Below are 24979 nucleotides of genomic sequence, written 5' to 3'. Positions count from 1 at the left end.
ATAGAAAATATAGGAAAGCTTATGATGTTAAAAAAAATAGATGTTATGGGGAAAGTAATGTATGTCTAGGAATGATAGGACATCTGCGCATAAGATAGATATAATGCAGATATGTACAGCCTTTGTAAAGAGCCAGATGTCAACAGATTGCTTGGATATATATTTAGAAAAGATCATAGCAGCTCCTGTAAAAAGGTCACTTTTATTGATTCATCTTAAGTTTGAAGGAAATTGGGAAGGGCAGTTACACGGTGGCTTCTTGCTGTAGAAAATGACCTTAAGACTCTTCAAGTAAGCCGGTAAAAAGGGAAAGTTCTGGAAAGGAATAAATGGAAGAGGATTATTGGGGTAGTCTTGGTCTAACGAGGCTGTTGCACATACAAAGAAGAAAAAGAAGAACAGGATTCAATAGATAGGTTCCCCTCCACTTTATTTCTCTAATGATGGAAATTCTTGGAAAAGCTGTAACTTTCAACATCCATGACACTGTACGATTACCTAAAAATTTCGCAGCACATTATCAACGCTGTGACTTGTAGCTGTTCTGTCTCTAGAGAAGGAAATGACAAGTTTTCGATTCATTAATTTTCATTCCATTATCAGCAGACCATATCTCAATAGTTGTTTACATCATTTTGAAAAGTTATACACTCCGCCATACTATTAATTTAGCGAAAGATTTTCTGGTCATCGGGAAATAAAAGGCAATTAGAACTTAAGGCTGGTTCACAATAAACCGGGAACGAAAACCAGAATGAAAACGAGAAGCAGAGAACGTGAATATGAAAATTTTTGATTCACAATAAACCGAGAACGTAGACGACTATGCATATCGATATGTATGTCAATAGCGATATGTAAAGTCGATATTACGCATTCTGATGTTATTTATGTATAATTGACCAATGGCGTTCTCTCGTGAGTACAAGGCAGCCAACATAAACACAGGTTAACCAACTTCGAAATTTCAACTGAAATATTTCATTAGGTACGGTACTATAAATATGCCCATGCAGCTTTATTATCACAACCTATTTTAAGTCTACCATAACGTAAAATTATTAGAGGAGAATTGTAATAGAACAAAAATAAACACAACAGTAGTTATTGAATTGAAGCATGAATATGTAGTGTGTAATACAATCAATACAGTAATAAATATGATTCACTTCCGATCGGTGTTCAAAGATGCAGCTATTGAAAGCCACGTATTCTCCTTCATTTTCTCATCTTTATACGAGGCGCGCCGCTTATCGTAAACGTGAGGATTTTCCTCAACACTCAATATTAGAATCTCATCAAATAAAACTTGCTCCATGGTGCACAGCACAGAACAAAATAATGCATAGGGTTATGTCACGGTCTTCTTGCTGCAAAATATACGACGACAAAATAGCTTTTAGATGGCAATAGAATGAATCTAGTGGGCTGTGATCGGAAACGTGAACGCCAAAGTTGAAACTTGGCCAACTCTCCGTTCCCGATCCCGGGCTCCTGCAAGCTTTTCGTTAATTGTGAATGCTCATATTTAGATGTACACATTTTAACAATTTTACCGTTTTCGTTTTCGTTCCGATTCTCGTCACCGGTTTATTGTGAACCAGCCTTTACTCTTTTACAGAGATCATTATAAATAATAATAATAATAATAATAATAATAATAATAATAATAATAATAATAATAATAATAATAATAATAATAATCATATTGGATTATCGGGACATTTTAGAATGTTCAATTTCATGCTGTAATTCTTAAATTTGAAAGTGTTGTCTCATAAAACCTTTTAACATCTCTTGTAAAACTCTCTCTTGGTAATGTTTCGATTTTATACCAGGAACTTGACAACGCTTGAGAATTTCGTACTACTTGCCTGTATTTCTCGAATCGCGGCAAGGCAACGTCGTAACACAGATGGTCATTCACATCGCCTCCATATGCAGCTCGTTATATCCATCGTACCGTGACCACACTTATCTGCACAACGTATTCTCGGAAATGTTATTGACGTTGCAGAGAGATAAGAACCACACACACACACACACACACACACACACACACACACACACACACACACACACACACACACTGGCTACAAAATCGCGGGAACCTACGAAGAAAATTATTCTGCTCTTCTTAATTTCCACCCTTTGCTCATAAATCTTTGGCTTCTCATTGCTACCACTAAGATATTTATTTTTACACGTTTTTTTTTTCTCTGTGTATTCGATACATGTTTTCTCAAACCCTCGGTAAACAATTCAACAAAAGCGTGTGCTCCAAACTATGAATGCGTGCGCAGGGTAATTTAGATTTCATAACTAGCTATTTTTATGTTAAATTTTCTCTCTCCTCGTCCATCCGTTTCCTCTAATTTTCTAACCATCTTGCTACCGCTGAGATTGGATCTTGCTGGCGCCCTTGGTCAAGTATTTCAAGAATCACATAGCTGATTCCTATAGTCGTCTTTGTTGAGGTGCTTCAAAAATGTTTTTTTTTCTGTTACAGTAACGCTTCATTCCTTATTCCTATACATGATTTTTTGTATTCGTTTCTATATTCTTTAATATCTATTTTTTATTATTGTTTTGTTTTAAGCAGTGTTGAATTGAGACTTTCTCGCCCGGGGGATTTATATTATACCCGGAGGGGATGGAGGTCGGACCGACAGTAAAATTGGTATGGCATAGTTGCGCCCCTCAGTCAATTGGGAGGTCTAGGCATGGCATAGTTGCTCCTCGAAGAAATCAGGTAGCAGAATGGACATGGACATGGCATAGTTGCGTCTCGAAGAAATCAGGTAGCAGAATGGACATGGACATGGCATAGTTGAGTCTCGAAGAAATCAGGTAGCAGAATGGACATGGCATAGTTGCGCCTCGAAGAAATCAGGTAGCAGAATGGACATGGACATGGCATAGTTGAGTCTCGAAGAAATCAGGTAGCAGAATGGACATGGCATAGTTGCGCCTCGAAGAAATCAGGTAGCAGAATGGACATGGACATGGCATAGTTGAGTCTCGAAGAAATCAGGTAGCAGAATGGACATGGCATAGTTGCGCCTCGAAGAAATCAGGTAGCAGAATGGACATGGACATGGCATAGTTGAGTCTCGAAGAAATCAGGTAGCAGAATGGACATGGCATAGTTGCGCCTCGAAGAAATCAGGTAGCAGAATGGACATGGACATGACATAGTTGAGTCTCGAAGAAATCAGGTAGCAGAATGGACATGGCATAGTTGCGCCTCGAAGAAATCAGGTAGCAGAATGGACATGGACATGGCATAGTTGAGTCTCGAAGAAATCAGGTAGCAGAATAGACATGGCATAGTTGCTCCTCGAAGAAATCAGGTAGCAGAATGGACATGGCATAGTTGCTCCTCGAAGAAATCAGGTAGCAGAATGGACATGGACATGGCATAGTTGCGTCTCGAAGAAATCAGGTAGCAGAATGGACATGGACATGGCATAGTTGCGTCTCGAAGAAATCAGGTAGCAGAATGGACATGGACATGGCATAGTTGCGTCTCGAAGAAATCAGGTAGCAGAATGGACATGGACATGGCATAGTTGCGTCTCGAAGAAATCAGGTAGCAGAATGGACATGGACATGGCATAATTGCGTCTCGAAGAAATCAGGTAGCAGAATGGACATGGACATGGCATAGTTGCGTCTCGAAGAAATCAGGTAGCAGAATGGACATGGACATGGCATAGTTGCGTCTCGAAGAAATCAGATAGCAGAATGGACATGACATAGTTGCGCCTCGAAGAAATCAGGTAGCAGAATGGACATGGACATGGCATAGTTGCGCCTCGAAGAAATCAGGTAGCAGAATGGACATGGACATGGCATAGTTGCGTCTCGAAGAAATCAGGTAGCAGAATGGACATGGCATAGTTGCGCCTCGAAGAAATCAGGTAGCAGAATGGACATGGACATGGCATAGTTGCGTCTCGAAGAAATCAGGTAGCAGAATGGACATGGCATAGTTACGCCCTATGGGCATAGTTACACACGAAAGTGATGGTCATAAGGGTTTCGTAAATCGAAACTTAAAACCATTGTGAATTATTAACTCTTTACCCTTTTCACTAAACATAACATTCATTTTAAATTAACCTCACTATACGTCACAGATGTTGCGGAAATCACTAATAAAAATGCCAAGATTGCTAAGATCCCGTATTCCAACGACTCACTCATTTGAATGTCAGTTAATAGAGTACTGCCAACTTCATGGTGTACTTTTTAACTGTCCCTGGCGCCGGAGCGAATTTTTCTCCTCTAATATTAATTGTTACCGTAACAGATATATTCTGTAGAACCAAAAAATAATAATCTTTAGTAGATTCTTCTAGCAACAGTGCATATTTCTGTACAGATTACTGTGCATATTACTGTGGAATCCCAGTTTCAAATTCACTCAAATGAGTACGCTCCTTGTATAATGACAGTTGACTTAATAAAAAGATGTCAACATACACGCCCAACTTGGAGTCAGGCCACAAAGGGAAAAACAATGCAGGAGGGGGGGGTTCGATCCGGTGCTGTGGATTATACTTCGGCGTAGCTCAATGGTAAGAGCGCTTGGTACGTAGAAGCAAAGAACCGGGTTCGAACCCTGGCGCCGGAGCGAATTTTTTCCTCTAATATTAAAAATGATCCTCTCTGTGTGACCTATCATTCCTCAAAGTTTGTCGGTGAGGTCCTGTTACACCCTATATAATATACTGTATATACTGTGTGTTGTACGTATATTCGTAACTATACAGTAAATTATGTTATTACTTTATCTTATAGGTTTATCTAAATTTAAATAAACATTTACTAGTCGTTAAAACTTAATTGAAGAATATTGCTGTAGAATCTTTTCAGTCCAGTGTAAATATTCGTAATTTAAATATGTATTGTATTGATTAAGGCTGGTTGAGTGGAAGAGAAGGCCTTATGGTCTTAACTCTGCCAGCGAAAATAAATCATTCTATTCTATTTTATTCTATTCTATTCTATTCTACAGTATAGAACATGTTGTGTGTGTGAAATGTGTGTATGCATGTTTGGAATAATTTCCACACCCTCTATTTCATACCTCCCCTAATGTGTAGGCCTACTCAAGTTGCTCTGATTCCACATAAATCTACTGCTTTTGTTTCAAGTGTAGGAAGAGCAGACACAAGGTCTGAAAGTGGCACATATACAGTAGGCGGCTTGGCCAGGGTATCCGTCAATCTTTATTTAAGTTCTTCGATATCAAAGCGCCTGTGGGCGGTCTATTCTCTGTTCCCATTTCCTGTGCAATTTCCTTCTACCACCATCATATCAGGTGCTCCACATTACACAGCGCCTCCAGAATAAAAACGCCGCGGCGTTGCTAATCAGAAGACGTAAGGTCCAGCAATATCTGTTTTCTCTTTACACGAAATATCGAATAAACTAGAGGATAAAGATCATCGTAATCCTCATATCATAATCATAAATTCTATCATCTTATTCTTTTAGCAGTGAACTTGTAAGGATCGTCCCACTCTCAAGGAATGACGGATTGCCTTGGAGGGACTTAGAAGAATAGACTAAGGAAATATTTTTCGAACAATTTTCGTTAACAAACATAGCCGTTACAAGATTTTCAATGTTTAATGGTTATACAGGGTGTTTCCGGGCTAGTGTTACAAACTTTCAGGGATGTTGGGGAAGGGCACATGTATCAATTTGAGATAAGGAACCCTGGTCCGGAAATGACTGAGTCGAAAGTTACAAGCAAAAATAGTTGTGTGGAAATGAAATAATTTTACTCCTCTGTACACCTTATTTATTTGTATATATCTGTACATTTTACACATACTGTATTCATCTGACGTTGTTTACGTTGTCTACTTACAATATTCCATTCAGTGCGCTGTCTGAGGGATGGGGACAGGAAACTACACTAAAGCAATGCAGATAGCGTAATGTGTAACGGACATGGTCGGTCCTGATATGCACGTCTGTAGACAGCAGTGTATGTGTACAAGCTGCAGTGTCCAGTCGATCAGTCCTAGTGAAATGGAAGAGTACACGAGAGCGGAATATGCAGACCTGATTTTCGGATACGGATGAGCCAATGGGAACAGTAGACAAGCTCACAGATTGTATCCGGCAAAGTACCCACGTAGGAGACATCCGGCCCATACCATCTTTCCACGACTGTTCCAAAGGTTAAGGGAAGGAGGGCACGTGTTGCGAAATTACAATTCCATTTCAACACAACTATTTTTGCTTATAACTTTCGACTCAGTCATTTCCGGACCAGGGTTCCTTATCTCAAATTGATACATGTGCCCTTCCCCATCATCCCTGAAAGTTTGTAACACTAGGCCGGAAACACCCTGTATATATCACAGAATAAATATTTAAATTATCTCATTATTACTACTACTACTACTACTACTACTACTACTACCCACCATTGTTTATTATTATCTCCCTAACATTACTTATCTAACTTTCATTATTTACTTTCATGTTGTCTTACTTCTAAATATTATTGTAATAACTATGTAACCAATTGTTTTCAATTAGATTTAGTGTCTGGCTGGGCTCTGCCAGATTAAATAAATAAATAAATAAATAAATAAATAAATAAATAAATAAATAAATAAATAAGTGAATAAATAAATGGTCTTTATTTTAGTAGGTTATTTTACGACGCTTTATCAACATCTCTGGTTATTTAGCGTCTGAATGAGATGTAGGTGATAATGCCGGTGAAATGAATCCGAGAGTCCAACACCGAAAGTTACCCAGCATTTGCTCATATTGGGTTGAGGGAAAATCCCAGAAAAAACCTCAACCAGGTAACTTGCCCCAACCGGGAATCGTACCCGGGCCACCTGGTTTCGCGGCCAGACGCTCTAACCGTTACTCCACAGGTGTGGACTGAATAAATGAATGGATAAATAAATAACTAAATGAATAAATAAATGAATAAGTTAATTAATTAATAAATGAATGAATAAGTGAATAAATGAATTAATGAATGAATAAATCAATCAATAAATAAATGAATAAATAAATAAGTAAATGAATGAATGAATAAATAAATAAATGGTGAAAATTACAATGATACAATAAATCAAGTAAAAACAAAATGATTTACACTGCCTACTTTCTTTACGAGTCTTCACACAATACAATCACTGACTAAATATTTAAGTGTTTCAAAAGAAAAAATTTGCCCTCCTTTCTGATAAAATACGTTTCATTCATTTCTAATTAAGGGCTCGCTACCAAATTCCTCTATTAGAGTACTGGGGTATCCAAGCGTCTAGCTTTGTTTTCTTTTGGCATGTTCGCTGAACAGCAGACCTGAACTGTGTACGCCGCGCTATTCTCTACATCAGCCGCGGCGAAAAGGCCATGGTGCGCCGAGCCACTGTGTAAGCTGCAACGTGCATAGCACCTATGGAGGGAGGCGGACAACCGAAGGGGAAGTTAATGTTTAGGACGTGTAACGAAAAAGAAATGAACAAGAAAACATAGGACACATTTTCACAATCTAAAATTAACTGTCTTCAGAATGTCTCTGCGACAAAGTTTCAAAATCAGGAATTATGTCACTTACTGCCAATCGTAGTTGATCACGAAGGTATTTGTCTGTCAGTCGTGATCTAAATTTGATTTTTACTATTTTCATTGTTGAAAATAATTTTTCACAAACGTAAGTTACAGCGAACGTGGCTTCAACAGAGCAAGCGAAAGAACGAAGCTTCAATTTTTTTTTTTTTTTCCAAAGATTTGAAAAGTTCAATATCTGTCAAGTCCTTACATCTAGCTTTCATTTAACGTCACATTGTAAGTAAATCTGTGAGTTTAAATTGAAAATCTAACCGCATTATTCGTACATCTGCTGTAAAAGAATCGACGTACAGAGATGATAATGATAATAATAATAATAATAATAATAATAATAATAATAATAATAATACAACCTTTTAATGTTTCATCAGTAACATGTAGTAACTTATAATGCCGTTTTATGTTATACAACCGTTTTCCTAGTAATATTTGTGAACAAATCATACATTTAATATTTTCATCATATTGTAAGCAAAAGAATGCATCCTCCCATCCTACTTGAAACTTTCGTTTTTTATAGAGGTACATGGTTTCGAGAGAGATATTGCGACGATACGCCACTCGCAGGTCCGATACAAATACAAATAGAACGGAGTTTGACTCCAGTGAGTAAGAGGGTGGGGGTTGTAGGTAGGAAGCGAGAGAAAAGCACTGCGAGCCACAATGTGCTCGTGAGTCGCATTTTCGCCGCGGCTGCTCTACACATATCTACACTGTTGCGGATTGCTTGGAGCGTCTAGGTAACTAAACGCAGGGCTCCAGTTATAAACATCTGGGGCTTATTAATGAACGGGAAACTGTGGAGAGTATTGACGAAATGAAGACCACCATAACTACAATCTTGCCATCGCCGGGATTTGAACTCTGGTCCTTGGTCGTCGTAAGTCTCCGCTCTGAAAATTGAACTGCCGAGACCAATGAGCAGCGCCATAAAATCAGATGAATTATGCAAAGATACTTGAGTTGGAAATGTAAAATTTGGCGAACGAGACCTGTTTCAATTTGGGGTGGGGGCAGCTTCTTTTGTGATGAATGTTCCCAATTATAAATGCATATAATTAACCTTTATTGTAATTCCAAACATCCGGCTAATATTACAAATCCTACGTACCGGTATCGCGAACCAAAACGCAATATTCAGACGCTTGAAACAAATGAATGCTAATCCTTATACGTCAGCCCACGAGGGGAAATTTAAAACAGAAGTATTTCACAATAGTTAGAGTTTATGAGATCGTCCTATCGATCCGGCCAGTGGGACGCAAATTACTGGAGGTTTTGAGCGCGGAATATATACAACTGACACCCACACTTTCACATTCCAATTCCTAGGTTACATTTTATTACAGTTAAAGCTAAATAGACGGGACAATGAAATTATTGCAGGTGCTAAACATCTCAACAAGGGAAGTGCTTTCGTATTAAGTAAATAGTGGAAGCTTATTTTTAAGCGCTCTTAAAACGTAGAAAAAAAAACAATAAAGATTAGGACATAACAGGAACTTAAGTGTTTCACATTCCTTATGTATAAGGTGGAAGGAGAATGAGTGCATTAATTTTAAGACCTAATCCTTTAGGATATAGGTAACAAACATTTCTAAAATTATTTTGGTCTCTGAAGAAGGGTTTAATCTAAAGAAAACAATTCATGGACAAGATTGAGGTTACGCATAAATTTTGCAAGGAAATATGTAAAAGAGACGTGAATATGTTAGGAGAAAATCCACAAACGATTAGGGAAAACGCGGAATTTTACTGGAAGCAAGTAAAGAGATAGGTTTGGAAGTAAATCCCGAAAAGACTAAGTATATGATTACGTCTCGTGACCAGAATATTGTACGAAATGGAAATATAAAAATTGGAAATTTATCTTTTGAAGAGGTGAAGAAGTTCAAATATTTGGGAGCAACTGTAACAAATATAAATGATACTCGGGAGGAAATTAAACACAGAATAAATATGGGAAATGCCTGTTATTATTGGGTTGAGAAACTTTTATCATCCAGTCTGCTGTCGAAAAATCTGAAAGTTAGAATTTATAAAAACAATTATATTACCGGTTGTACTGTATGGTTGTGAAACTTGGACTCTCACTTTGAGAGAGGAACAGAGATTAAGGGTGTTTGAAAATAAGGTGCTTAGAAAAATATTTGGGGCTAAGAGGGATGAAGTTACAGTAGAATGGAGAAAGTTACACAACACAGAACTGCATGCATTGTATTCTTCACCTGACATAATTAGGAACATTAAATCCAGACGTTTGAGATGGGCAGGGCATGTAGCACGTATGGGCGAATCCAGAAATGCATATAGAGTGTTAGTTGGGAGGCCGGAGGGCAAAAGACCTTTAGGGAGGCCGAGATGTAGATGGGAAAATAATATTAAAATGGATTTGAGGGAGGTGGGATATGATGATAGAGAATGGATTAGTTTTGCTCAGGATAGGGACCAATGGCGGGCTTATGTGAGGGCGGCAATGAACCTGCGGGTTCCTTAAAAAGCCAGTAAGTAAGTATATGTAAGAGAATTGCAAGGTGAACAAATTATCCCTTTATAATTTTTTCACAAATCGCTCAATTTTATTGTAATTTCGTTTTCAGGAACGTGATTAATAGTAAATATAACGTGACCGAACCCCGGGCTAATCTGTCAACTACGTAAAGCATTGCCAGTATTTTCTAAGAACGCGTTGTGAACCTGTCGAGGACGATGCCACAGTTTTCGACGCATATGCGGACACTCTTCTTATTTATGGAGAATCAAGACAGAATTCCTGCTGGGTAACTTTCGGTGCTGGACCCCGGACTCATTTCACCGGCATTATCACCTTCATTTCATTCAGACGCTAAATAACCTAGATGTTGATACAGCGTCGTAAAATAACACAATAAAAAAAAAAGACAGAATTCCTATGAAACAGTAAGGCTCTATCGGGACCGATTTCCTACCAGGAAGCTACATGAAGGGTTCAGAGCCATAGTGGGCCAAGCGCCATTTATTAAAAACTGAGAAAGCAAGGGTTAAAGTTAAGTGAATGCCATAGTTTAATGAAGATTGGCATATCATTTAGTTTTAATGTGTATACTTTATATTACTTGCTATATGTTTCCATTGAATTATGATAATAACTTCATTTTAACCCTTGTTTTCTACGGTTTTAGTAAATGGCGCTTGGCCCACTATGGTTCTGAACCCTTCACACAATCTATAAAGATTTGTTGCTGGTAAAAAACGCGTGTCTTAGAAACAGGAAGTGTGTCGTTTTTGTATGTTAATACAATGCGTCCCTATCCATAAATTAACCTTCGTAATGTAAGTACGTGATCATTAACTCATGTTATCTACATTCATATTTACGAATGTGAAATATTTAGGGTTGCCAACTCTTCCATATTTCCCGGGATCTTTCGTATTTGTCCCTAATTTTTAAGTCTCCCGGCTCCCGTATTATTCTTCTCTTCGAGCATTTTTCTCCCTTACTTTTGTATATTTAAAAATTTTTATTCTAAACATTTGATTTTGCCGTGATTTGTTTATATGACGAGTTTTGTTGTTCAAGAGATGCATTAAAATATGCAGTATTTATAGAACATAATGTTTTGCTTGGTTTTAGTGCTCACCCGTTTAAAATAAAATAGTATTAATGTTACAAATTTGGAAAAACTGGCGAGTTTTGTTCTAAGCATACCAAGTGGTAATGCTCATACAAGGAGGATGTTTCATCTCATGAATAATAATTGGACAGATGTTCGAAAGATGAGCATGACAAAATCAAATCAGAGCTGAAAACTGCAGTCGATTTCAACTATTACGCGAGACAAAATGTCTCAAAATACTCTTAATTTAAGCCCAGCTGTCGAAGTGTAGGACAAAGATGTTTTTTAGTAACTGAACCGTAGGCCTGAAATTTTGTCGGTTCCTTAATCTCCCTTATTTCCTTCAAAAACAGTTGGCAATCCTGTAAATATTACATCTTTTAAATCAGAACTGCTTGGCACAGCACAATGATCTGCATCAGTGAAATATCATGAACTGATGTAGACATAAGATTAAACTACTTATCTGTCCCTCAATGTTGCAAACAAATCAGGGCAAGATTTGTAAATCCATCTTTTAAAACAATTTATTTCCGTAACACCTCTATGTAGATAGAGAAAAATTTATTTGGACGTTTTTGTTAGTTTTATCCCTGATCACATATATAACAGATTGATCAGCCTGATGCACTTTCAAGACAAAAACTTTTATCAATTTCACTATGGTGTCATCTAGTGACTGCAACAGAAGTTAAATTATAACCCTAGTCGAATTGCATGGAGTAACATCACAGTCTAGTATTTGCCTATACAGTCACGAAGCTTGAGTTGACGAGGTTCCTAGGAACAATAGACTTTGCAAGTACTACTTCGCATTGTCTGTTAATGATGCGATAGTAGCGATCCTAGTGGTTAGCAACTACCTACGGATACATATTTATTACATATTGAGCTTCGTGACTGCATATATTAGACTGTGGTAATACCTTGCAGCAGTACTTCCATCTAGCGATCGTTACTAAACATTTCATTTTCGACAATGGAGATCCTAGTGGTTGTTCTATTTTGTATGTTGCCATTTGATAACCTGGGAATGACCAATCTGATATACTCGAAAATAAGACAATCGATTATAAGACCCCTTCCTAATTTTTTTAAGTATTGTTAAATAAACATATTTTGTATACGAATATTAGACACATAAGAAAATACCGGTAATAGAATTCTAGTGCCGAATTCTAAATGAGACAGAAACTGTAAGTTTTTCAGAAAATCGTTGTCAAGAGAATAGGCCTACAACAGATTCCTAAAGACAATAGAGAACGGTACTTGGAATACCGTTAAGTTCAACCCAAGGAGAGACCTTATGCTCTTTCAGTAAATTTTAACGAAAACAATGAGATCGCAGGAGTGTGGAAGCTGGCAGTTTTGTTTATCTTTTTACCTGATCAAGTCTTTCAGTATTACAGCTCATAAAATCAGCACCTACCTGTAGTCTTGTGCTTGAGTGGCTTAGTGTTTTCAAGTGTCTAATGCGATTCATATACTGCATAACAAAATTAATTCCCGGAAAAATTATACGGTTTCATTTAAGTTGGATGTACTTCAATTTGCCGAGAAAAATGGAGTGCGGTCAGTGAGTCGTGAGTCTGTGTTAGTACAATAGAGTAATCTTTTCTTTTTTTAAGGTCTACTATTAAAGAGAGTTGGATGTTCATTCTCTCTGCTCCTTCAGACAGTAGAGACACTCGGCAAAGCGACGCATTTTGTAAACAATGTATATAGAAATTATTTACTACCCTGATATCAATAACTTTCCTCAGCCCTACTTATTACACAATAGAGGAAAAAAATTAAAAGAGGTGTCACAATATTTTCTACTCTATTTTCTTGTACTTTGTCATTTTTAAATTAATTTTGTTGAATAAGGTGTTTCAAAAGTAACACATAACTGAAATTAAAATTGAATTCGGGGATTTCTGACAAAAATCTCAGACACGCCAAACCTTGTATTTAAAAAGGAATATTTTCATCCAAATGAAATACTTCTGCGACTATTGTTGTAGGAATGTTTCTGTACAAAACAAATGAAATATTACATAAAGATATGCTCTTTCATATGATATTAAAAAAGTTGTAGGGTGTCATCTAATAATGCTCTCTGTGTCGCCATAACTCGCACAGCTATAGTCGCAAAAATATTTTGTTTCGATAAAAACATTCGTTTCTAAAAACAAGTATTTCGTCCAAAATCCTATCATTCAATTTTAATTGAAATTATGAGGTTTTTAACTCCTGTACAGAACCAGCAATGTACAGTAAATTGTGACATGTTTGTATTTTAACGTATTTACTGTATATTGTAAGCATATTCATTATTCAAGACATAAATGTCTGGCTCTAAATAACATCGTCAAGTGACACAGAAATAATGGAATTATTCCCGGGTCGTATGGAGCATCATAAACGTAAAAAATATCTGACGTCAGAACACTTGCACTTGGATCAAGCATTTCTCCTCGGCACGCTCTCTCTTGTATCTGCTCTCAATTTTGAGGTCCTGTTAATTTGTTTCCAGCCTTCTGGCCGAGTGTCGGATCAAGAGGCGGAAGGGGCTGGAAATTCCAGTGAAGCGAAGTAGCCACTTGTATCTAAACTCCGGACAGTGGGGATCAAAACAAACGTGCCTCTCAACCAGTGGTAAGTACAATTACAGGTGCTTAACATTTACAACTTTCTACTCCTAGGATTTGTACTTTTTCGTGTATTTGAGTGCCTAGGAGGCGTGGCAGAAAAATACGTAGTGTGACTCGTCAGCAGAGTAATAAATATAGTTTCGAGATTCGTAATTGAAGGATGAAATGACTAGAAGAAGCAGAAAACATCACAGAAAAGAAAATAGCTCTATTGTAGACATTTGTCCACAAATATTATAAATAAAACGTGTTTTACAACACGATATTTATATATGTCATTCAAAGTGTAAGGATACTCTCGTTGGACTCCCAGTACAATACATTTGTTAAACTCTGCTCCTTCCACCATATACATAGCTGTTTTAAACCACAGAATCTGTTCAGAATATGCGACACTATCATAAGCGGATGACGAAGATGAAAGAAATCTTAGGGTCACCTGCCTTATACAATATCGGAACTATTTTTTATTATGGTTAGTTGTTTTGATCAAAACCTAATTACCACCGCCTGTTGTTCAGAAGATTGATACGTGCATTTATTTAAATTTCGTATCGTGTTTGTAACGTGAGCGGCTAGGTTTTACTTACTTTTACGATAACATAAGATCGTAATATTATCCGTAATCTGTCAATTTTTTTGTATTACTTTGTATACTGGTTTATATAAATTTAATGCCCTGCCTACAACTTTAACGGCTCGAATTTTTTGTATTTTACGAGATTATACCGGCAATACAGTTCGAAAGGGAAATAACTCAAAATTTAAACTTTTGATAAATCTGCATTTTAAAGCTTTATGTTGCTGTGAAAAATCGAAAGATCGTTGAATTACTCCAAATTCTGTTAATGATATATATACTAAAAGTTTCAAATTAGAGTGTGTTAATTGGATTTTTCACAGTAACATGAAGCTTTAAAATTCAGGTTTCTCAAAACTTTAAATTTGGACTTTTTTCCGTTTTGAACTGGGCCGTCGATACGTTTGTAATATTACTCGTATTCTGTCATATTTTATTTTGTTTATTGTATGAGTTACATAAATTTAACATCGTGCCTGTAACTTGAGCGACTGGACCTCGCAGTTTGGTATTGTGCCTGTAATTTGTGTTTCTTGTAAGAGTTTATGTAAAAATAATAACACCGTGTCTGCAACTTGAGTAGCCGAGATGTATATGGGAGGATAATATTAAAATGAATTTGAGGGAGGTGGGATATGATGGTAGAGACTGGATTAATCTTGCTCAGGATAGGGACCAATGGCGGGCTTATGTGAAGGCGGCAATGAACCTCCGGGTTCCTTAAAAGCCAGTTGTAAGTAAGTAATAATGTAGTAGTAATTTAGTAGTAGTAGTAAAACTTTAGTAGCAGTAGTAACAATTTAGTAGTAGCGGTAGCAGCAGCAGTTCATTCTTTTCTGCAGAGGTTATTCGGCTTCGAAATGGTCGACGAATTTTGCTTAAATAGAGAACAGGGCTTTCACGTATCATAAGTTTACGAGACAGGACCACAACTTTACTTTCCTCCCTCAGAGAACCATGATAATAATTTTGTTATTCTTTAAAATCCTTCGTCCTCAGCGAATTTTGGATCTAATTACCAGCATAATGGCCATTAGTATTAGACTACTCTACAATGGATGTCATTTGCTGATCCTAGGATGGTGTAGGGTACAAAGAGGTCCCTGAAATATATAACAAATATATTCACCACAAATGAAAACGAATTTCCGGCGAATTGAACGCGTAGCCTCATTGAATTGACTGAGCTGCTGTGACCCATCCGACTAATTGAGACCGTTTCTATGCCAATTGTATTCAGCTTCGTGCATATAAAATTATATATTGGAACGACAAATATCACTTCCATAATTATCTGTTCAATCGCTGTGATCCTATGAGAATTGATTGACCAACCATTGAACACTGCAGGAGACAGATTTGCTCATGCAAAAAGACTGGATCTCGACTGTTCACACAACTTTCAACTCTGTGCCAATATTTGTAGACTAGGAGTTTGTAAGCTACCATAAATGGAAGTATCTGTATTCATAATCGAGGAAAAATAAACTCTACAATTTAGATAACGATTTTTCCAATTCTGGAGTGAATAAGAAACTACACTAAAATGGGGTAAATTTGACCAATGAATAAAAAAAGGAATTAAAACTCTATATTACTGTACACGTGCATTATGTACCGTATTTGTACGCTCTTCTTTTATTCAAGTTTTAAGGAATTAAGTTGGTTCTGAGAATCAGGAACGTTAGATACTTGAAATGTATCTAAACAATTTTTTGTAACTGCAAATGTAGGAATATCTATAATGGTACAATCTGTTCCATTAATGCCATCGACTTTTAATATTTGTTTAGTTAGTACTTCATTCCCCACATACTGGCTATGTCAGTAAGTTGATTACAAAAAAAAAAAAACACAGAGAGAGAGAGAGAGAGGAAATGAGCGGGATAAGGAGTGGGAGAGAGATATACAGGGTTGGGCAGATAAAACCGGCCCGTGTTATGACATTGATAGGTACAAATGATTTGAAACAAACTTCAAATGGAATGAAAATAAAATGCATTTATCTTCATAATTGCATTTACCTTCATAATAAATGTTGCAAGTGCCCTCCATCTGCATCTAGACACTTCTGTGCACGTTTTAACAGGTTCATGAAAACACGTGTCAATTCCTCATGGGTGATACTGCGGATGCAATTCCTGATATTATCCTTGAGATCATCAATGGTATGGGGATTCTGTTCGTACACTTTTCCCTTCAAGTACCCCCATAAATAAAAAACACATGTTGACAAATCTGGTGACCGCGGTGGCCATAAGTTTTTGTTCACAGTCCTTCCTTCAGTGAACATCTGATGAATACGGGCAAGTGACCTCTCAGATGTGTGACATGTTGCCCCATCTTGTTGAAAGAAGCAGTAATTATTCTTCTCTTGAATTTGAATTTCAAACACTTCAACACACGTCCGCAAGTTCTCCTACTCACATGAACCTGTTGAGCCAATCTCGTGGTAGACTTTCGAGGACTCCTAGTCATAATTTCATTAATTCGCGCCGTAAGTTGAGGAGTCCGGACAGAAGGAGTTCTGTTCCTTGTTACATTTTTGATGGATCCAGTCGTACGCCATTTTCGCACCAAATCTTGAATGCTGCTTTTCGCTGGTACTGAGCGAAACGGATATTTGTCTCTTAATAATTGCTGTGTTTCCTTAATAGAGCTGGTCTGTACATACGCCTCCAGAATGAATATTCTCTCTGGTATTGAATAAGTCATGCTTATTTAAAGAACAACTCTTTACATGTGTTTAGAACGTCTGACTTTTAAACAGCAACCAGAAGAGGTCATAAGCAACAATGGCACAACAACAATGACACAAAACACGCGGAAAATACAGTATAGCCAACATAATTACATTTTCAAGAAAAAAGAAAGAAAAGAAATCAATACCCTACATAATTTATTTTCCAAATCATATGACATGAGATGGGGCCGGTTTTATCTGCCCAACTCTGTAGGTCTCGCAAGCAGGGAATACCGACGGAAGGAATGCGAATGAAACAATGCGATAAGGAAGAGCGGGCGACAGGAAAGGTCTCGAGATAGCTTGAATGATATTCAAGAGTACAGTCGGAAGAGAAATGACATCGATAGAATCAGTCTTGCGTTGTGGTAGTTACATTACGACTTTAGTTTGTTCCATTGCATGTGAATACATGTCTTGTATCGCACGGTATTATTATTTCATTCGTAACATATGTTGCGCGTTTAATTAGCTTCGAATTTTTCTCTTGCTACGTTCTTTATTTCCACAGCGATTTCCTCATTTGTTCATCTTCTTGAAAGACAGTACTTCCATCTGCCCGCACCTCTCGCTCCCTCGGAGTGCCTACATACACACGTCAAAACAGACAGCAACGCCACCGTTGCTTTTCGGTAATCGTTCCTTGCGCGAGCTTATATATATTCCTATGAGTAGTGATTTGCCGCTGCACCTCTAAAAGTTATGGCATATTTCGCAAATGAGTTCTAACGAGCGTCTCTGCCGACCGAGCTACGCCGGTAGCCAATATTTGTTCACTTAACGTTCCGCTGTTTGGATATCCTCCCCCTCCTACCTTTACTTTTTGCTATGTATTGCGGGCTACATTTTATATGACATAATCTTTGCCGAACACTGGATTAGACGTTTGAAAGCATCACAAAAATGATTATAGAGGAACGCAGGTTGAACAGTGTGTAATTAGATTAAAAACGAATTTAAATCATGACACACATAAAATATTTTCAAGAATAGTGAACAATAAAATAAAAATAAACACCAAGTAAAATGTTTATCATGTTGAGAAATTGAACTTACAGTCAAATAAAAAGAGACTTTCAGTTTCTGAAAATATAAAACTTTCGTAAAAATTATAACTTTAAAATTGTTAAAACTATTTAAAAAAGATTCCGGTGATATACATTATTGACAGACGGTACCGTTTCGACACCGGTGCAGTGTAATCATCAATGTCTCACCAACTAGTTTCTGTTATAACGGTGCCGTTGTTGCGAATGAACACATTCAGTTGTTACACGATATTGAAAATAATGGTAACGGTTCAACGAAATGTAGATTGTGTTTTATGGCTTACAGAGTTAAAATCATCTACACGCTCCCAACGTAAGTTTAGACTAGTGCCTAGTGATTCTGCATCTAGTTTTAAATCCATTAAGTAGTGGGAGAGACGTCTAAAAGAAACTGACAGTGTTGTAAACAGATTCTCACCAGCAGGACCACAAACACCTGACCAAAATTTGAGTGCATTAGACAATTTTATTATTCTAACGAAGTCAGCGTAAATCAATTTGAACGGCGTCTTTAGAACTGCCACTTCTCGTTCCACCGTTCATAATTTGCTTCAAAAATAATTATGAATGCGCACAAACTCCAACTGTTAACAGCTCATTCATTTTGTCAAGACACTCGCGATGCGCAGTACGGGAACAACGTTTCTGTGGAGGGGGTAGGAGTAGAAGGGAAGGTCGGGCGTGTGTCTACCGAGTTCAAGGCAAAGGCTAACCCATTCCCCTATAATTCGTAAGTAGACTCATTCGATCTCGTGCGCAGCTTTGTAGGAAGAGTGGGGGAATGTCTGGACATAGTGCATGAGCTGTACATCACATTGAACCAAACTACCGAATGCTTACAAGAAGGTTTTATGATTAAATGTTACTGAAAATGGATGAAAATGGAATTTTCCTGAGTTATGTATGCTTCACAGACGAGGCAACATTCCATCTGAATGATACTGTGAACAGATATAACTGTAAAACCTGGGGAAAACAACCGCCTCACCAAATCATTGAAAACCAAAGAGATAAGGGATTGACGCTTGCAAACACATGTAACAAGATAGAATATCGTGTGTGTCGCTTAATTAACGGAGCGCACAAAGACATTTACTAGGTATTAAATAGTAATATGCGTTACAAGAGCGATATGTTGAAGTTTTCATATTCGAGGGAAAGTTTGAAAAAGCGAAACGTAGTTAAGCGTTTTTAATTTCCGAGAATTGAAAGAAAACATACCGCTTGTGTATCGTACATTATTTTGTGCGAAGATCGTTTATTACATACCTGAAAGAGGAATTTCTAATTAGTTGCAATGAAATCTCCATCTTGGTTTCTGTTCAATGACGGCAAATTAGCAAAACAAAAATATCTATCTTCAACATTGTTGCTTTAAAATGTTTTCTGTGTTTACTATACTCCAGCAGGCCGTGATATACGTCTCTCTTTTTTTTCCCCCAGTCTATAAATGCGAACTTAAAACAAACGGTAAGGTTATGTAATGATTTTTTTTCATGTTACTATTTTAACAATATTATTTATATAATATATTGCAGTAATAACATCGGCATCTGAAATCTTGTTGATTTTTTCACGGCTTCCTTAGTGTTACTTGCATCACGAATGCAATAAGTTTAGTGGAGTTGTAGAGTTTACTTAATTTTTGCAAATATTTAAAAACAATAATTAACATTGCAATTTAGGTGAAATTGCAGTGGTAAGTTTCCAATTTATAATTATTACTATATTGAACGTCTCTAAAAATAATATGTTAAAAGCCTAAAGCAATAAAATCAATATGTCACTTAAGCGGTAAGAAGAGGGAAATTGTTGTGTGTGTTAGGTTGGGAATACTGACTGTGGAATTTTACACTTTCCGCGGATTGGTTTTGTGCGGAAACCAAGCAAATACGCACGATCTCGCACAAAAGTCTTTTTAAGCGTCTTTTTCAAAACGAAAAGTTACATTTGTTCAGATCAAAATTCTGCGCATTTAAAGGACAAAACTAAAAATGTTCAATCATTGGCTCAACTGCAGTATTTGTCCCTCTATGCTCAAACATCTGAAGGAGTGCCAAAATACTTCTTGCTCATTTTGCGCTACCAACCTTAAGTCATTTGCCTCCACTGTGACGAAAGTTGTTACTTATGCTATTCATCCTCTCCATAAGAAAACCCACTTCAGGTCGAACAGAGTGTACAAGACGCTGTCTTATTTCAAAGATTGTGTTTGAAGTAGGGAAAGTTCATCTATGGAACCGCCAACATAATAACCGAAAATATATAATTCATCATTATAGGTATAAAAAAAAGGAAAAATCTAATAACTTGTATACATAATGAACCTCCCCTGTTAAATCTCAATCTGTAGTTTGAACTCATTTTACTAGGAATTCCTTCATCGTTATTATAAAGAATAATACATTTACTGTGCTCGAACTCAGGAAATACTGCCCTCTTTCCCCTCTCGAGCTCTGGTAAGGCTGCGTCGCCAAAGATTCCATAGATGAAAAAGTAAACGTTTGCATCATAACTGCCGCCATTTGGTATATTCAGCTACTGCGAAATGTACGTGCTAAAATGGTGTAAGTACATGACACTGTTAGTCACTAGGTGTAACTATGGGATGGTAGCTCCTTTACTTATCTGTGTGTTGCGCATGCGCAGTATCACATCACTCGACTTAGAAAAATTTCTTGCGGGACACTAGATGCAGTTTCTCCCAATCATTTATTATCATAATACAGTGCTCTCTTAAATTGACTGAGAATTTTGGGAATTAAATCATTGGCTTTCCCAAAACACGCTATGAAATGTTTTACATAAAACAACTTAAGGTACAGTCACACGTCGCTACTTTTGCAGCGCTGCAGTACAAAAAACTGCGCAACTCTCGTACTGCGACGTGTGAACAACGGTGCAACCCGTAAAGTAGCGGCTGCCGAACCTGCTGCCCGCTACTTTTTCATGCTGCGCGCAGCTTAAAAGTAGCGACGTGTGAACAGGGTTCTCAGGGTTGCAGCCGCAGCATTTTTGATATCCGTTTTGTTGAAACTTTTGCTGCGGTGGCAACCAGTGTTACCACCCAAATGTGCCAATGATACTTTTATTGTTTGGATATATTTTAATGTTAAATGTGATGAAAATAAATTATTTGTAACAATTATTAAATACACAACACAGTCCGAGCATAATTGGTGACGATATAATTCATTTTTTAAATTTTCCGTAGCGTAGTTCCAAACAGGAGGGTTGCTAACATTGATTACGTGAATATATTGTTGGTTATCATTTAAGTATCGTTTTTAAAAGCTTTATAGTAAAAATAATGCCAATTTCTGAATACTAGATACGACAGAAAAGCAAATAATAGATAAGGAAGCTCTCGCATGAGTTTCTTAATAATGCGAACATAACCACAAAATGTATATTGAGAAGTCAACACGGAGATGGAAACCTGCAGCAAGACTGCGGCTGCAAAAGTAGCGCCTTGCGTATGAACAGACTCGCAACCTCCAGTTGCAACTTTTGCTGCACTCGGGTTGCGCAGCACGAAAAGTAGCGTGCAGCGCGCTACTTTTGGCTTACGTGTGAACACGACACGCAACTTTTGCAGCTGCAGTACAAAAGTTGCGCTGCAAAAGTAGCTATGTGTGACCATACCTTTACTTTTATCTTGAAAAGGAAGTTTTGTTTGTCATATCTCAAAGAATAACCTCCTGAAATTAATGATATTTTTTACGGTTCAACCTGTATATATCTTTTCTTTGAATACCTTACAATCGCACAATAAAATTAAACATTTAATGGAATGCTATTCTTTATGTAAACCTAATAGAACTCGCCAATATCTTCGAGAGACTACTACGATCTAAAAACCTACGAAATAGTTTATTGCCAATGCACACTCACCGTCATTGCTTGTAGAAACTCCCCTAGAACCCATCACTAAAGCAGAAGCACTTTCATACTACACTCGCAATACAGTCCAAAGACAAGTGACGTCTTGTCCCACTTACCTTGTCACAGCGTGGATAGAGTACCGAGATAAGAAGGGGCATTGAGAACACAGCAAACTTGACGAACTGAAGGATTGTTCACAACCCTTATGTGATAAAATGAGTCTTTTCATAGTCTTGTTTGACTTGTACAGCTGTTGAGTGCAGCTTTAACATTACTTGGAAACTCGAATCTTGTGTAGGGCGTTGATATTTTCCTGTTCTCACATCACTTCATTGAACTGTCTGTAATTTCTGGACTGAAAGCGCTAAACAAGGCATTCGTTAAAGTAGTACTTGGAGGCTTGGAGGAAGCACAAAATGTGAGAGAGTCCAGCTTCATTATTGAGTGCCACGGCACGACTCCTCCTGTGGTTTTAATGTGAAAATATAACAATGACTATCACTTGTTTCCATCAAAATTCGTTATAATTGTCCCAAGTTCACATGGCGACAAAAATTGTTCGCTTTTAAGGGGAGTTGGTCATTATCGCATGCAAAATAATGGTAAAAATAGCCTATCTTCAAACAGTCATAAATATAATACTATTTATCAGAGGTCTTTCATTTTTGTTAGCTATGTGTGTATACATATTAAGCTTTAAAGTGAAAAAGAATGCTTACTCTAGAGTAAATCGTTATCCTTAAATTAATTTTTTTAATTAAGCACAATTTTTTTTTAAATTCACTACATGTCTGTGATTAGGTACACTCTATTCACTTATTATAGCACATATTGAATTGAAAATTTGACCACTTATTGCTAATAGATACTAAAACATACCCTACTAAAATTATTCATGTATCTGTAATATTATGAGTATAGGGCTTATAGCAATCATCACCGTCAATAAATTAAAAAAAAATTGACGGAGATTAGTATAAGCCTATGCCCATAGGCCTAATATTACAGATATTTTAATAATTTTAGTAGGGTATGTTTTAGTATCTGTTAGCAGTAAGTGGCCAAAATTTTAATTCAATGTGTGCTAGGATAAGTGAATAGAGTGTACCTAATCACAGGTATGTAGTGAATTTATATAAAAAATATGTTAAAATTCAAAAATTAATTTAAGGGTAAGATTTACACTAGATTAACCATTCTTCTTTCATTTTAAAGCTTAATGTATATACATATATCACTAAAAAATGAAAGAGCTGTGATATATAGTATTACATTTATGACTGCTTGAAGATAGGCTATTCTTACCATTACTTTGCATGCGATAACGTCCAATTCCCCTTAAAGTTCGGGCCATATTCATAGACATTCTTAACGCGGGCTTCCAGTGGATGATCAGCGAATTAACGTTTTTCGTATTCATAAACCAGTGTTAACGATATGTTATGATATGAATCATGTACAAGTAATCAGTCGATTTTTTTATTTTAGTAGGTTATTTTACGACGCTTTATCAACAGCTTAGGTTATTTAGCGTCTGAATGAGATGAAGGTGATAATGCCGGTGAAATGAGTCCAGGGTCCAGCACCGAAAGTTACCCAGCATTTGCTCATATTGGGTTGAGGGAAAACCCTAGAAAAAACCTCAACCAGGTAACTTTCCCCGACCGGGAATCGAACCCGGGCTACCTGGTTACGCAGCCAGACGCGCTGACCGTTACTCCACAGGTGTGGACTAATCAGTCGATAGCCGAGGCTAGTTTAGCACGCTCGTAGCGCGGGCTAGCGAAATGTCTATGCATAGCACCCCTTATGTTTAATCAGTTTGGTTGTGTGGTGCTCGGAAGATTCAACAGACAGTTTATAGTGACAACGATGCCGTTGTCTTGCTTTTCACATAAATGTGAGTTCTTAGGGAAAGACTGAAAACATCTCCACCACCTGAGCAAAGTTTTTAACTTATGACAGAAATTAGTGAGACTTTATTACAGTGATTAGAAATGAGTTCTGTTATGAAATAGAAGGGGCAAAAATATGGTAACAAATATATGGATTATTGTTGATTGCAAATAATTTATATGAGGATCCGCGGAACTCGCCACAATAAATTTTATCATAGTTTCAATTCGTGACACAATTACAATGAGTAAAAATTACCATACGTAACACAATTACAACAATTACGATTTGTCATGCAATTACTATTCGTCACACACTTACAATTAGTAACAATTACGATTCGTCATACAATTACAATTCGTCATACAATTACAATTCGTAAAAATTACTATTCGTCGTACAATTACAATTCGTTATACAATCATAATTCTTAACAATTACGATTCGTGATACAATTGCGATTCGTCACACTACTGCAATTCGTTACACAATTACAATTCGTAACAGTTACGTTTCGTCATACAATTACAATCCCTAAAAATTACTATTCGTCACACAATTAGAATTTGTAACAGTTACGATTCGTCATACAGTTACTATTCGTCATGCAATTGCGATTCGTCACACAATTACAATTCGTCATACAATTACAATTCGTAAAAATTACTATTCGTCACACAATTACGATTCGTAAAAAAATACTATTCGTCATACAATTACAATTCGTAAAATTACTATTCGTCACACAATTAGAATTTGTAGCAGTTACGATTCATCATACAGTTACTATTCGTCATACAATTAGGCTACGATTCGTCACACAATTACAATTCGTAACAATTACGATTCGTCATACAATTGCAATTCGTAAAAATTACTATTCGTCACACAATTACGATTCGTAAAAAATACTATTCGTCATACAGTTACAATTCGTAACAATTATGATTCATTGCATAGTTACAATTCGTAAC

General features: G+C 36.9%; 1 protein-coding gene across 2 annotated transcripts in view; it reads right to left on the bottom strand.

Moving 5' to 3' along the window:
* LOC138716241 (tyrosine-protein kinase transmembrane receptor Ror-like) overlaps nucleotides 1–24979 on the bottom strand; it is a 284723-nt gene that overhangs the window by 113878 nt on the left and 145866 nt on the right. The window contains exon 1 of one of the 2 annotated variants that reach the window (XM_069849095.1): nucleotides 22119–22187. The exons of the other annotated variant lie outside the window; for it this stretch is intronic. Coding sequence (XP_069705196.1) covers nucleotides 22119–22152 — 34 coding nt within the window. The 5' untranslated portion in view covers nucleotides 22153–22187. Of the gene's footprint in view, nucleotides 1–22118; nucleotides 22188–24979 lie in introns of those variants that run through there. 2 annotated transcript variants of the gene reach the window in all.

Source organism: Periplaneta americana, chromosome 16, assembly GCF_040183065.1.
Source record: "Periplaneta americana isolate PAMFEO1 chromosome 16, P.americana_PAMFEO1_priV1, whole genome shotgun sequence".
NCBI classification, from domain to species: Eukaryota; Metazoa; Arthropoda; class Insecta; order Blattodea; family Blattidae; genus Periplaneta; species Periplaneta americana.
Note: the sequence above shows the minus strand (reverse complement) of the source record. Positions and strands in the feature narration are given on the sequence as shown.